The sequence below is a fragment of the Rhinopithecus roxellana genome, chromosome 9, assembly GCF_007565055.1.
Source record: "Rhinopithecus roxellana isolate Shanxi Qingling chromosome 9, ASM756505v1, whole genome shotgun sequence".
Taxonomy (NCBI): Eukaryota; Metazoa; Chordata; class Mammalia; order Primates; family Cercopithecidae; genus Rhinopithecus; species Rhinopithecus roxellana.
In genome coordinates, this window is record NC_044557.1 from 124122355 (window position 1) to 124135229 (window position 12875).

Sequence of the window (12875 nt, forward strand, 5' to 3'; positions counted from 1 at the left end):
TTGCTCTGTTGCCCAGGCTGGAATGCAGTGGTGTGATCTTGGTTCACTGCAACCTCCGACTCCCGGGTTCAAGCAGTTCTCCTGCCTCAGCCTCCTGAGCAGCTGGGATTACAGGCACGTGCCACCATGCCCAGCTAATTTTTGTATTTTTAGTAGAGACAGGGTTTCACCACGTTGGGCAGGCTGGTCTTGAACTCCTGATCTCACGATCCGCCCGCCTTGGCCTCCCAAAGTGCTGGGATTACAGGCGTGAGCCACTGCACCCAGCCAATGATTTGAAATTTTTAGATTAAACTTAACTTTAACTTCCTTGTATGTTAAATGTATTTTCTTGTTATTAAATGGATTAATAAAGCACAGAAATGACTATAAAAATGATTAAGGTGGTTAAAAAATTCAAAGAGTTCCAAGGCATGCATAGTGAAAATCCCTTTTCTACCAGTACCCCTCACCTACCGGCTTTCCTCCCCACAGGCAAATCTGTGTTACAACTTTCTTGTGAGATTTTGTATTTTCAAGTGAATATAATCTTTTTCTCCTTTTTTTTTTTTAACACAAAGAGTAAAGTGCTATATACACTTCCTGCATTTATATGTCTTTGTGAGGATTCCATACATTAGATAACGAACTTCATTATTTTTATGCCCACATAGCTTATGGTTTCTACGTGCCACATGCATACAAACAGTCCCCTGAGGATGCACATGTAGATTATTTCCAATTTTGTTATTAAGAGCAATACTGAAATTAATATGTGCCAGTGTATTTGTGGAACCAATCCCTAGAAATGAAAATTCCAGAGTCAGGGCTGTCTACTTCGCAATTTTATGGCTACCACACCAAAGACTCTCCATAAAGGTCAGAGCGATTTACACTCCCACCCACAGGTATCAGAGTTCCTGTTTCCCCACACCTCAGTATGTTTGTTTTCTTAGTGCATTTAAGTAAGAAAAGAAATGGGAAGGGATACAGAATAAAACGTTATCTAGAACTGTCTCCTGGGCATCATTCCACCTGAGTGCTTAGAAAGTGCCTAGCAAATGTGGCCTGACCTTTTGATGGGACACAATTGGGCTCACTAGAGGTAGTGACACACCCCTGGCTACCCCAACACACCTTCCTTATTTAATTCGTTCCCAGCTTAGCACCACAGACCAACCCCAGCTCTGACTGACCTGCTCAGGGTGGTAACCAGAAAGTTAAACAACTTTGGTTTTCCTGAAGACTGACAAATCATTCTCCAGTTTCACAAAGTTCCCCACACAAATGAGCCGACTCTGAAAGCCACTAGCGTACTTGATAAGCAGGTCCCAAAAGATCCAGAAAACACTTCAGGGTTTTTCACTGACCTGCACCATACACAAACTCCGAGAACACCTTGAATGCCCCCACTCCATCCCTAATGGGGCAAAACTGCTTTTAAATAAATTGTTTGGGTAACACAGTGATATACTGTACATGTATTTCATTGTGTTGTTATTTTTATTGACTCTAAAAATGACTCAAAATTTTTGAAATCCTGGGAGAATATCATAATTGCTTATTTCTCCATTACACAAAATAATTGTTATTCCATAGTAAAATATATTTTCCTAGCCTTTCCAGTAACACCTACCACCATATATCCGTCAAGGCATATTTACAATCTATTTCCATTTCGGTCTCCTTTTCAGCCTTAAGTACTCATAAGCATTAACTGGTACAAAAATCAGCTTCACTGAGGTGTAATGTACACGCAATAAAAGATCCCATTTTAAGAGCACAGCTCCACAATATTGCCATATGGAGATACATGTGTAACCACCGTCACTGGGTTCTTTAAAAGGCAACAGCTACATTCTCCGGCTATGTCTGTTTCACAGGCGCATGCAGATCCTAGCCCCTGCAAGGCAGGAACTGTCCGCCGACCTCCACCACGGTGTTTCCAGTGCCCAGGAGTTTATGATGAACACAAGTCATATTCCATATTGCATTTCCACACAACCACAATCATCTAGGCGTGTTCTCGCATCTAATATCGCTCACCTTCAGGAACACAGAGGTAAAAGGCCATGGTCTTTTTTTGTTTTGTTTTGTTTTTTTGATTTTTAGAAATTTGGACACAGTCATACTCCATCTCACTTTTATCCACTCAGTGACTTCTCTAGCCTAAAAGCCCTACTTTCCACCAGTGGTTCCCTGAAGTTTCCAGAACCCTCTTCCATCCTGCCCACCCTTCCCCTAGGGCTCCCCAGTTTGCTTCTTAATGGACTCCTGCAGCCATTCTCTGTGGCTGGACCCAGGTAGGGCAGAGTCCTGGGGCAATTACCACCAAGATCCCTACGCAAATATTTGCTAAGTGTCCAACATGTGCCAGGCACTTAAATATGAGTAAGACTCTGTACCTGCCCTCAGTAAGGTCACATAATTCCATTCATGCAGTCTAATTAATGATTTTAACAGTTGTTTTAGGGTCATAGCTCATATGGAACTTGGAGTGAATTAAAGTTCACATACATTGCAATCAGGCCACACTTACTTCTTCCAACCTAAGTTCAGGGCTTTACAGAGGCCCCTGTTAACTTTTATTATTTTGATTTTTGCCCTATTCAAATAACCAACATAAGAACTATGGCAAGATATTGTTAAAACTACAGCAGTTACACAGAAAAATAAAAATGTTCTCTTATTTCTCCTCAGTGAAATTAAAAACAGTTTCCGAGTTAAGGGTGAATTAGTCTGTACAGTTTTACTTATAGTGACAAATATGTTATTTAAACCAAAGGCCAGGTTGCATTGTATTATTTCATGGTGCTACTTTCCGAGTTAAGGGTGAATTAGTCTGTATAGTTTTACTTATAGTGACAAATATGTTATTTAAACCAAAGGCCAGGTTGCATTGTATTATTTCATGGTGCTACTTTCCGAGTTAAGGGTGAATTAGTCTGTACAGTTTTACTTATAGTGACAAATATGTTATTTAAACCAAAGGCCAGGTTGCATTGTATTATTTCATGGTGCTACACAACTTATTAGGAAAGTAGAGTATATCCTTTCTTTTTCTTTTTTTGAGACAGGGTCTTTGCTCTGTTCTCCAGGTAAGAGTACAGTGGTGCGATCACGGCTCACTGCAGCCTCAGTCAACCTCCCTGACTCAAATGATCCTCCCACCTCAGCCTCCTGAGTTGCTGGAGTTACATGCAAGCATTATCATGCCCAGCTAATTTTTTTTTTTTTTTTTAGAGATGTGCTCTCACTATGTTGTCCAGGCTTATCTCAAGCTCCTGAGCTCAAACAATCCTCCCACCTCAGCCTCCCAAAGGGTGGGATTACAGGTGTGAGCCACTGCGCCTGGCCTCTTTTTCTTTTTCTTTTTTTTCCCTATAAAATGGTCAATATATATACATATTTTTTTGAGCTGGAGTCTCGCTCTGCCACCCAGGCTGGAGTGCAGTGGCGCCATCTGGGCTCACTGCAAGCTCCGCCTCTCGGGTTCACTCCATTCTCCTGCCTCAGCATCCCAAGGAGCTGGGACTACAGGTGCTTGCCACCACGCCCAGCTAATTTTTTGTATGTTTTAGTAGAGACGGGGTTTCACCGTGTTTGCCAGAATGGTCTCGATCTCCTGACTTCATGATCCATCCACCTCGGCCTCCCAAAGTGCTGGGATTACAGGCGTGAGCCACCGCCCCCGGCCCAATATTTCTTTTTTAAAAAAATTCCTGACAATCTCTTCCTCACCCTTCAATACCAAATGCAGATGGCAGCACTTAAGTGACAACTTCCAGAGTCTCAGCAGAGGGAAGAAGAATGCTGCTTCTCCTTTGCTCTCAGCTGCTTCTCCTCTGCTGTTTCTCCTTTGTCCTCAGCTGATTACCAAACTGCAGCGATGGGTCATGCACCATTTTATTGAGTGTCCAACAGTCTGTGTTCACTGGGGGCTATCCCAGGTTTACCACTAACAAACCCACATTCCGGGAAAACCCTCAGTCCTGGGTACACCAGCAAAATTAGTAACGCCACATGATAGTGAGTGGTTTTCAATAAAATAACCATCACTTATGAAGGACCAAAGCCGAATTCTTCACAAGTATCACCTTATTTTTCTAATTTAAGGCAATACGAAAACAAGTTACGATGATCCCATTTTACAGAAAAAGAGGTGAGACCAAGAGAGGTAAGTAACTTACCCAAGATGACCCGAGGCTCCTGGAACTGAATCTAGGTTTGCCCAACTTTAAAACCCTGTGCTCCTCCCACCGCACTGTCTGGCCATCTTAGGGCTCAGTGGCAACTCCTCAGAACGCTGGGGTCGATTCTCATCTTCCCTCCATCACTCAGGCTCAGCTAGTATGTGATGCTGGTCCTCACTAAAGCTGCCAGGCAGCTAGGAGAGCCCAAGTGATGGGAAGAACATATAAAAAGCACATTCACATGCACTGGCTTTTTTTTTTTTTGAGACAGGTCTCACTCTGTCACCCAGGCTGGAGTGCAGTGGTCTCGGGCTCATGTGATCCTCCTACCTCAGCTTCCGAAGCTGGGACTACAGGCACCCAACCCCATGCCTGACTAATTTTTAAAAATGTTTTGTAGGGATGGGGTCTCACTATGTTGCCCAGGCTCACCTCGAACTCTTGGCCTCAAATGATCCTCCCCCCTCAGCCTCCCAAAGTGCTGGGATTACAGGCATGAGCCTCCGCACCTGACCACATGCATTGCTTTTAACTTCAGTTGCTTTTATGCAAGTGCCACCTGCAGAACACGCCGAAGCTATGAATGCCAACAAGTTCAACATGCCCTGTATTCCCTCACAGTTACACCTCTCCTAAAACACTTGGCTGCGTGCGGAAGAGAAAATCTACCCTCTAGGCCAGACTCAAAGGCTGTGGACTTCATAAACTATCCGGGAAGAGCCCAGAGAAGGCAGGTGGCAGTTCTTGGCAGAGAGACGCTCAGGGAGGTCAGCTTGCCATTTGCTGACACAGGAATTTGGGAAACATCACTTCAGCAGCAGCCTCTACATGGCATGACTGACATTTTAAAATCTGAATCCTGTGTGCACACACTCACATGGTATTTCAGGTTTTTTTTTTTTTTTTTTTTTTTTGGTTTGTTTGTTTTGAGACGGAGTCTCCCTCTGTCGCCAGGCCTGGAGTGCAGTGGTGCAATCTCGGCTCACTGCAACCTCCACCTCTGGGGTTCAAGCGACTCTCCGGCCTCAGCCTCCCAAGTAATTGGGACTACAGGCAAGCACCACCACACCCAGCTAATTTTTGTATTTTTAGTAGAGATGGGGTTTCACCACATTGGCCAGGAACTCCTGACCTCGTGATCCGCCGGCCTGGGCCTCCCAAAGTGCTGAGATTACAGGTGTGAGCCACCGCGCCCGGCTGATACTTCGTTTTTACACTGCTGGATGTAACTCACGATTTTGAACTCTCTTTTGCTTAACCAAACACCAAATCCCCTCTAGGATTATCGGGGTTACAAAGCAAACTCTCCCTGGACCAGTCCTCCTATTTTTTTTTTTTTTTTTTTTTTTTGGAGACGGAGTCTTGCTCTGTCGCCAGGCTGGAGTGCAGTGGCGCGATCTCGGCTCACTGCAACTTCCGCCTCCCGGGTTCAGGCCATTCTCCTGCCTCAGTCTCCCGAGTAGCTGGGACTACAGGCGCCGCCACCACTACCGGCTATTTTTTTTTTTTTTATTTTAGTAGAGGCGGGGTTTCAACATGTTGGCCAGGATGGTCTCGATCTCCTGACCCAGTCCTGCCCATTTAAGTCAGAGACCCCAGAGGGCCCTGGAGCGGACCCCGTAAGCGCGCAAGGCCAGGGCGCCCCGCCCCGCCCCACACTCCCGCCCGCGGGCGCCATTGTGTGGAGATGTCGCCGCCCAGTCTCGCAAAGGTCGCTGCGAGGCTCGGCGGGGACCCTCCTCCCCGGGGTGGCCGTCTGGCTCCCCCAAGAGGGATGGGGGGGGCCACCAAGAGCCACAGACCGGGCCTCGGCGCCACTTCCAGGGTAATCAGTTTGCCGGCGATGTGTATTCGGCTGCACCCCAGGGGACCTTCCCTGGCCACCCAGAGCCAGAGAATAATTTAAAAGCGCTTCAAAGCCCGGGCCTTTATCGGAGCCAGCCCAAGACTGGAAACCTGGCAGGGGCAACCTTTACTCTTCAAAGTGAGAACAAATGCAGAAGGATTTAGCACTTAGTAGGTGGTCAATAAACGCGAGCTTTGCTTCTCAAGTCCGGGCTTCCCTCCCCCACAGGGTGGGCTCAATTCAAACTCCCTCCTCCGTCTCTTCCGAAATTCCAGAGGTCGTTTGCATTTGGAACTAGGGATTGCCACTTCCCTTTCTTCCCCTTCTCAGATCCCGCTGCCCCGGGATTATCTGTGAATCGGTGGACGTGGAGACACGTCTGCCGTCCCCCCCGCCGCCGTCTGACGTCCGATGCAAACACTGTATAGAACCTACCACAATGGTTATTTCCAACCCTGGCCCACGCGAGAAGAGAAGGCTCCACGCGTGCAAGCGACTGCAAAGTCTCCATTTAACTCGGGTGTCACACACAAGCCCGTTTGGGGTCCCTGTGTTCCCCCCCGGCCGCCGGCATGATGCGCCCACGCGCCGGGCTGGTGCCACCCGCAAGGTGCCCGCTCCAGTTCCGCGCATCTCCCCGGCGTCTCCTTTGTCCATCCCTCCTTTGTTCTCGGTGTGAGACCCCCGACAGGAAAATCATCAGCATCAGCCACCCCGAGGGATCCTCCGACCGGGCCGCCAAATGGCCCAGAAGGTCTAAGGTCCAAACCGTTGTAATCAGTTCCCTGCGGAGGCCCGAGGGCGGGTGGGGAGGAAATGGGCGCAGAAACCCAGCAATCGACAGCACCGTCCACGAGGGGATCTCAGGCCGCCGCCCCCGGCTCTCCAGGGAGCCCGCTGTCCTCCCGCGTCACCCACAGCGCGGCGTGGCCACGGCCGATGTCCGGGAGGGCCGCACTCCGACCCGCCACCGTCTCAGAAGAGGCCCCCGCGGGCAGGTCCGGCCACCGCACAGAAGCCGATCTCCTGGGCTGTGATGTCGCCAGCCCCGCACTGGCTTCTGCCTTCCCTGGAAACCCGAGGTGGTCAAGCACCATCCCCAGCCCAGCGAAGGCGCTCGTGGAAAAACAAGAGGCCCTAGACCGGGCTCGAGACGGCCTGTGCCCCGGCTCCCACGCGCCCCAGCCCTCGCGCTCCTACTCACCGAGATTGGGGTGCCGGGCAGCGGGGTTGGCCCGGCCGGGTAGGCTGTGCAGCACCGGGCTGTCGAAGGGGCCGGCGGAGGCGGCGGCGGCCGCGGCCCAGGACGCGCCCACGTCGGCCATGTAGGCCGGGTAGGGGCTGGAGTAGGAGCCCGCGAAGCCGGCGCGCCCGTACTGCTCGCGGCCAGCCAGGCCCGCGCCAGCCGCTCCGCCGCCGCCGCTGTAGGCCGCAGCTTCCCGGGCCGCGGCGGCGGCGGCGGCGGCCGCCAGGGACCCGGTGGTCCCCGGGAAGGAGAAGCGCGGTGACACCGGCGGCGGGGTGTAGGCGGCTCCGTCGGCTCCCGCCTGGCTCCAGCCTGGGCTGCCCTGCTGGGTCCCGGGCCCGGCACCAGACGCGGCCGCACCGGAGCTGCCGCCCGAGGCGCCTCCGGACGCAGATCCTGCGCCTCCGCCCTGGAGGTAGGACAGGCCCAGCACGGAGGAGGGCACCCGGGGCGTTGGCACGTAGACCGGCGAGGATGCAGCGCCCGCGCCGTGCATGAAGGCGCCGGGGCCGCCCGCCTCGTAGGCACCGGGGGGCGGCCCGTGGTTGGCGGCCATGGCCAGGCTCTGGTACATCGCCCCTGGGAGCTCCCGGCTTCGGGGTCCTCCTTCTCCCTCGCAGGTCAAGGAGCCACGCGGGGAGAAAAAACGACGGCAACAACAATAATATGCGTGGGAGGAACTGTCACGAAGACCAAAAATCAAAGGGGGAAAAACCAAATCGCTTAAAAATATATACGTATTAAATCCAGCATTGAGCAAAGACTCTAGGTTCTTGTTTACTCCGGAAAATCCCAATCTGAATTTTTGGTGGTTCCGGAAGGTGATGCAGGAGCAGCTGAATTCACCCCAGGGCCTGGAGGTCCGGAGCACCTATTGGGGGCAGAAGATGGAGGGCAGCGTCCAAGCCTGGAGGTGGCGCACGGGCCTTCGGGTCCCCCACTCGTCACGCCGAGAGGCCTCCAGGACACCTGCGGCCACGGGCGCAGAGGCTGCTAGGCTGGCTCCAAGGCAGAGCGCCAGGCTGGCTCCTTCCTCCTCGCTGCAGCCGGGTTCCTAAAGGAGGAATAAGAAAAAGAGAGAGGGCGGTTCATCCCAGAGCTTTCAGAACCCACTGTCTACTTGCGTGGTTGTTTCTTCCACGCTGCAATCGAAGTCGCCACGGGGGTTTGGGGGTCCAGCTCCGGAGGCCGCGCGGTGCCGGGAAGCAGGGGCCTTTGTTTTGTCCAGGCGTTGGGTCAGGCGGCCCAGGCAAGTCTGGGAGAGGCGCCCCGGGGACCAGGGGCTTCCCGGGTCTTGGGCGTGCAGTTATTGGTTGTGATCTTGGTCAATTATTTTTATATTGCTTGTCAGGAAGGACTTTAATGTTACCTTATTCTGCAAGCATATTTTTGTAAGTGTAAGCCCAAAAGTTTGGGGTTCATGCAGAGCACCTGGGACCCAAGAAATCTCTCATCTCCTCCGTTCCCCCATCTCTCCCCAAGCATTACCGACCTAGAAAGAACTTTAGATTGTCCTTGGGGGGACAAGGACAAACTATACAAAATAACAACCTAACAAAGTTTGTTTGTAATAAAAAAAACAAAACAAAAAACAAAAACAAAACAGAAGTAGAGTCCAAATATTCATAAATGAACAACGGTGTCTGCTAAGCCTCACGAAGAGGGCTGTGAAACCCTCATCCACACATTATACCATGTGTACGTCAAATCGGACAAGTTACAGGTTTCTTGCATATAGTTATAATTTAGTCGTTTTGCAAATTGTATATCAGAACCAGAAAAGTGAGAAGAATGTACAATGTTGCTCTACAGAATAACCCACTGGACCATTCTAATTCACTGAATGTGTTCTTCATATGGAATCATAAGTCCACCCATAAGCAGAATCCTAACACCAAGGTGGAAGCTTGGGGAAAGAGCAGTTTGTGGAACTTGATTATATACTTCCCAGCATCCTGCGTTTTGCTATCAGGCAATTTTTCTGATAAAACAAGAGCTCCACTTTCTGAATTACCTGCTGTCTGAATTACCTCCAAGTCTTTTTCTCTACAACTCTACTCACTGTACAGGTGTCTCTCCTCATTTTACAAGAGGGAACCGAAGCACTGGAAAGTTTTGAAACTTGTGGAAGATCAAAGTACAATCAGAAGGGGTGGGGGAAGGGGATGGGATCAGCAGGGCTCCAGGGGCTTGAAGCTGTCCAGCACACTCCATTTCTCTCTTTAAGAAAAGGCAACTACTCCCGACAAATATTTCTTTTTTATTTCAATAGTAGATTTACAAGAATATTAACTATATACTGAATCCAGGCTCTGACACTTACAGAATAAACACCCTTAGACAAATTACTTAGCCTCTCTGTGCCTCAGTTTCCTCATCTGCAAAATGCAAATATTAAAGGCACCTATTTTGTAGAGTCATCGTGAAGCTTAGGAGTGAGGATTATAAATTAATATTTGTAAAACACTTATAACAGATTTTTATAAAACTGTCCTAATGGGCAAAAAGAAAGTTCTAAAACACAGTTGACTATTGCTACAGATTTCTAACGTAACACAAGAAAGTACCTCAGATGTATGTACTATAATAAATGATCATCTTTATTACTGTAAAATCTGGAAATGGAATCTTTAATACACACCACATAATGCTTTTCACCTTTTTTGCAACATCACTAATAATAATGGAATTAATAGTACTGTATTGTATTACATAATCACAAGATAACTCCTAAAAGCTTATTTGCTTTCAAAATATGCAATAAACTATTAGTTTGGCGAATAGTTCATTCCAGCAAGTTTGGTTACAGAACAGATAAAAAAATTGACCTGAGGTCACTAACTTTTCCCTTTGAAAACAAAGTTAAAGAATTATGAGTTTACCTTAATAAAAGATCCAGTATTTGACTTTTAAATCAAGTAGCTGACCTATTTTATTGCATTTTCTGGAATACTCAACTCCTGCAGTTCTTCAAGATAATGTAATATTTTTTCTCTCATAACATTGGCAAAGAAAGGAGATTCAGAATTTTATAATCCAACTTCCAGTATACACACAGGTAGCAACTTGCAGACTTTAAAATGTAGATGCAAAAAATGTCATAAATCGAATATTTGTCTTTATCACATTCTCTGCCTTTTCAAATGGCTGATACATTGCCTGAGTTGAATTACTACAACAATAGAAGGTGGAGAAAATATCCCTCTATAACTTTCCGGAAAGACAAGAAATTAGTTACTCTTTGAAAACGCCTCTGGCTAGTTGCTGAAATTGAACCTGGATCCTGCAGTTGGTGGAGAAAGCCCAGCACCTCCGGAGAAAGCCCAGCAGCTCCTGAGGCTGCCAGAATCGGGGAGTTTTTGCTCTCCTTCTGATCACTTGTCCCAGTTCACCCCAAATTCTCAGGCCAACAGGAAATACACTCTCCTTTCAAGAATCAACCAACAGCCCTCTTCCGATCGGTTTTTGAGAATGGGAGAATTGCAAGCGCCCAAATGTACCCGTCCCTTTACAGGACACTCCTCGCTGGCCTGGGCTTACGCCTCCGCTCTCGGCCTGCAGCAAGGAGGACGGTCACACACGAGCCGGCACAACCAAGTCGGCCGCAGCCGGGAAGGAGACACAGAAATGTGCGGAGCATCACCTCCTCGCCCCAGGCTTTCTTAAAAAGCCTGAAACCTGCTCTCGGTTGTCTTCCTTTTCTGGGAATACAGGAAACGCTCTCCCCGAGGGGCTTCCCCAAACTCCGCGGTGCGGGCGGCACTACCCCAGGGCTTCCATCGGCCGCGGGTCCCCCCCCACGCTCTCTCCTCAACCAGAAGGCCCCTCCTTTCCTCCACCTGGTGGAGTCCGCCACCCCGGCACTCCCCTCTGCCCACGGTGACCCCTGAGCCCAAAGCCAAGCGACATAACCCGGCGGATCCTGGCAGCGCCGTGGCCGGCGGCGGGAAGTCACGGCTCCGGTCCGGGCTCGGGCCCTCGGCCAGTCTCAGGCAGAAGCAGCGCGGGTAGGTGGGGTGGTGAGATCCCAGAGGAACATTCAGTCCCTGGACCCCAGCCCCGAGGGCGAGGAGGCTGGCCAGAAAGGGCATGAGCAGTTCCGCCACTCAGCAGCCTGCCCGCCCCTCGGAGCGTCTCCCGGGGGCCTGAGGCCCAGCGGCGCTGCCTGGCGCCGCCACCCTGCTCCCCGGAGTCGCTGGTGGGCGACACGCCTCCGTCTACTCCCTCCATGTGCGAGCTGCCGTGCGGCCTGTCTCGGGTGCGTCAGTCCCGGCGACTTCACACAGCCACCGTGACCACCCAGGCCCCGGCCTGCGATGTGCAAACCAGGGCTGAAGAATGTGCACACGGGGGCAGGGATTGAAAGCGTTCAAGTTCACACGGAAAGAATCCAAAAGCGCTTCCAGTATTTCTCTGTTTTGCCCCCAAGTCTTACTTTGACTTAAAGATGTTGCTAAGGCAAAGTCAAAAGCAGCGCGGGGTTGGCCAATTTCGGGGAAGGGAGGAGCGCATGTCTCTTTTCCTCCCACAACTACCTCTATCTCCAGACCAGCAAGGGCGGAGAAGCTCCGAGTTTGGGGGACCGCGGGAAGGAGCAAAGAAAGGGAAGAAAAAAGCCCTACCTGCTGGGCCTGGAGGTTCCGCGCGCGCTCCCCTGGGCGCCCCCGGAGCTGGAGCGGCGGCGAAGCCTCTCGCGGCCCCTGCGCCGGTCGCCTCCGAGTCCCCTGCTCGCGGCTCGCGTCCCTGGCCCTGCGACTCGGCCCGCGGGCGCTGACTGGCCTGCGGGAGTCACGTGCAAGGGCGGGGCGGGGGAGCGCGGCCCGGCTACACCTCCGCCGGGCGCCGGCAGCCGGGCTGTGCGGAAAGCTCCTCCAGCAGGCAAAGTCCAGGCTCTGGGGTCTCCGCGGAACACGCCGAGTGCTACAGGCAGGGCGCGGGGAGTCGCCCGCAGCCCGGCCGGAGGTCGATTGGGTTCGCTGTGGTGCCCAGGGTCAGCTTTATTAATGAGTTTCCTTTCTCCCTCCCCGCCCCCCTTCCCGTGGTCCTCATCCCGCGGCGGTGGGCGAGGGGCGGGGCCAGTAGAGAAGAAGGTGACCTCTTGGGCTCAACTCCCGATCTTGTGTGGGGCACTGGGTCACCCGGAGTGCCCGGCTGGATGCTAGTTTCTGGGCAGGGGTATCCTGCCCGGATTCCGGGGAGGTTCAGGAGACACCCAGACTGCCTCCTCAGATCAGAGCGTAGAGACCGAAGCCTCCCTTTTACCTTCCCAAAAGCACAGGGAGACGGTCGGGAGCCCAGGCCTCACCCTCAATTTTATGTATTTAAGCAAAGTCTGCATCCCTTCCCGGCGACACTTCCCATCTCCCGTTGCCTCCTCCCTTCCAATCATTCCCCGTTTTTTCTGCAGCCTGCGGCGGCCGCGGCACCAATCCAAGGGATGTGGCAAGGACTGGGGAGCCGGCGGTCCAGGGGAGCTTCTCCGTGGAGGGGGCTCTTCCAGGGAACGGGGGAGGGGAATGTGTCAGGCCTGAGTTGGGAGTCGGCGTCAGGGCCTGGAGGCCCCCGCGCAGCGGGGCTGCGAGCCGCAGAGTCGCTCAGACAGGTCTAAAGG

The 12875-nt window shown here is 51.5% G+C and overlaps 1 protein-coding gene across 5 annotated transcripts in view; it reads right to left on the reverse strand.

Annotated features, from left to right (window-relative positions):
* Nucleotides 1–12875, reverse strand: part of GATA4 (GATA binding protein 4) — an 85363-nt gene that overhangs the window by 46151 nt on the left and 26337 nt on the right. For 2 of the 5 annotated variants that reach the window (XM_030938101.1, XM_010384586.2), the window contains exons 1-2: nt 11887–12042; nt 7223–8318 (exon numbers count right to left, since the gene is read on the reverse strand). In XM_030938101.1, coding sequence (XP_030793961.1) covers nt 7223–7838 — 616 coding nt within the window. In that variant the 5' untranslated portion in view covers nt 7839–8318; nt 11887–12042. Of the gene's footprint in view, nt 1–6453; nt 6665–7222; nt 8319–11886; nt 12043–12875 lie in introns of those variants that run through there. The other 3 variants (XM_030938103.1, XM_030938102.1, XM_030938100.1) reach the window with 2 other exon arrangements.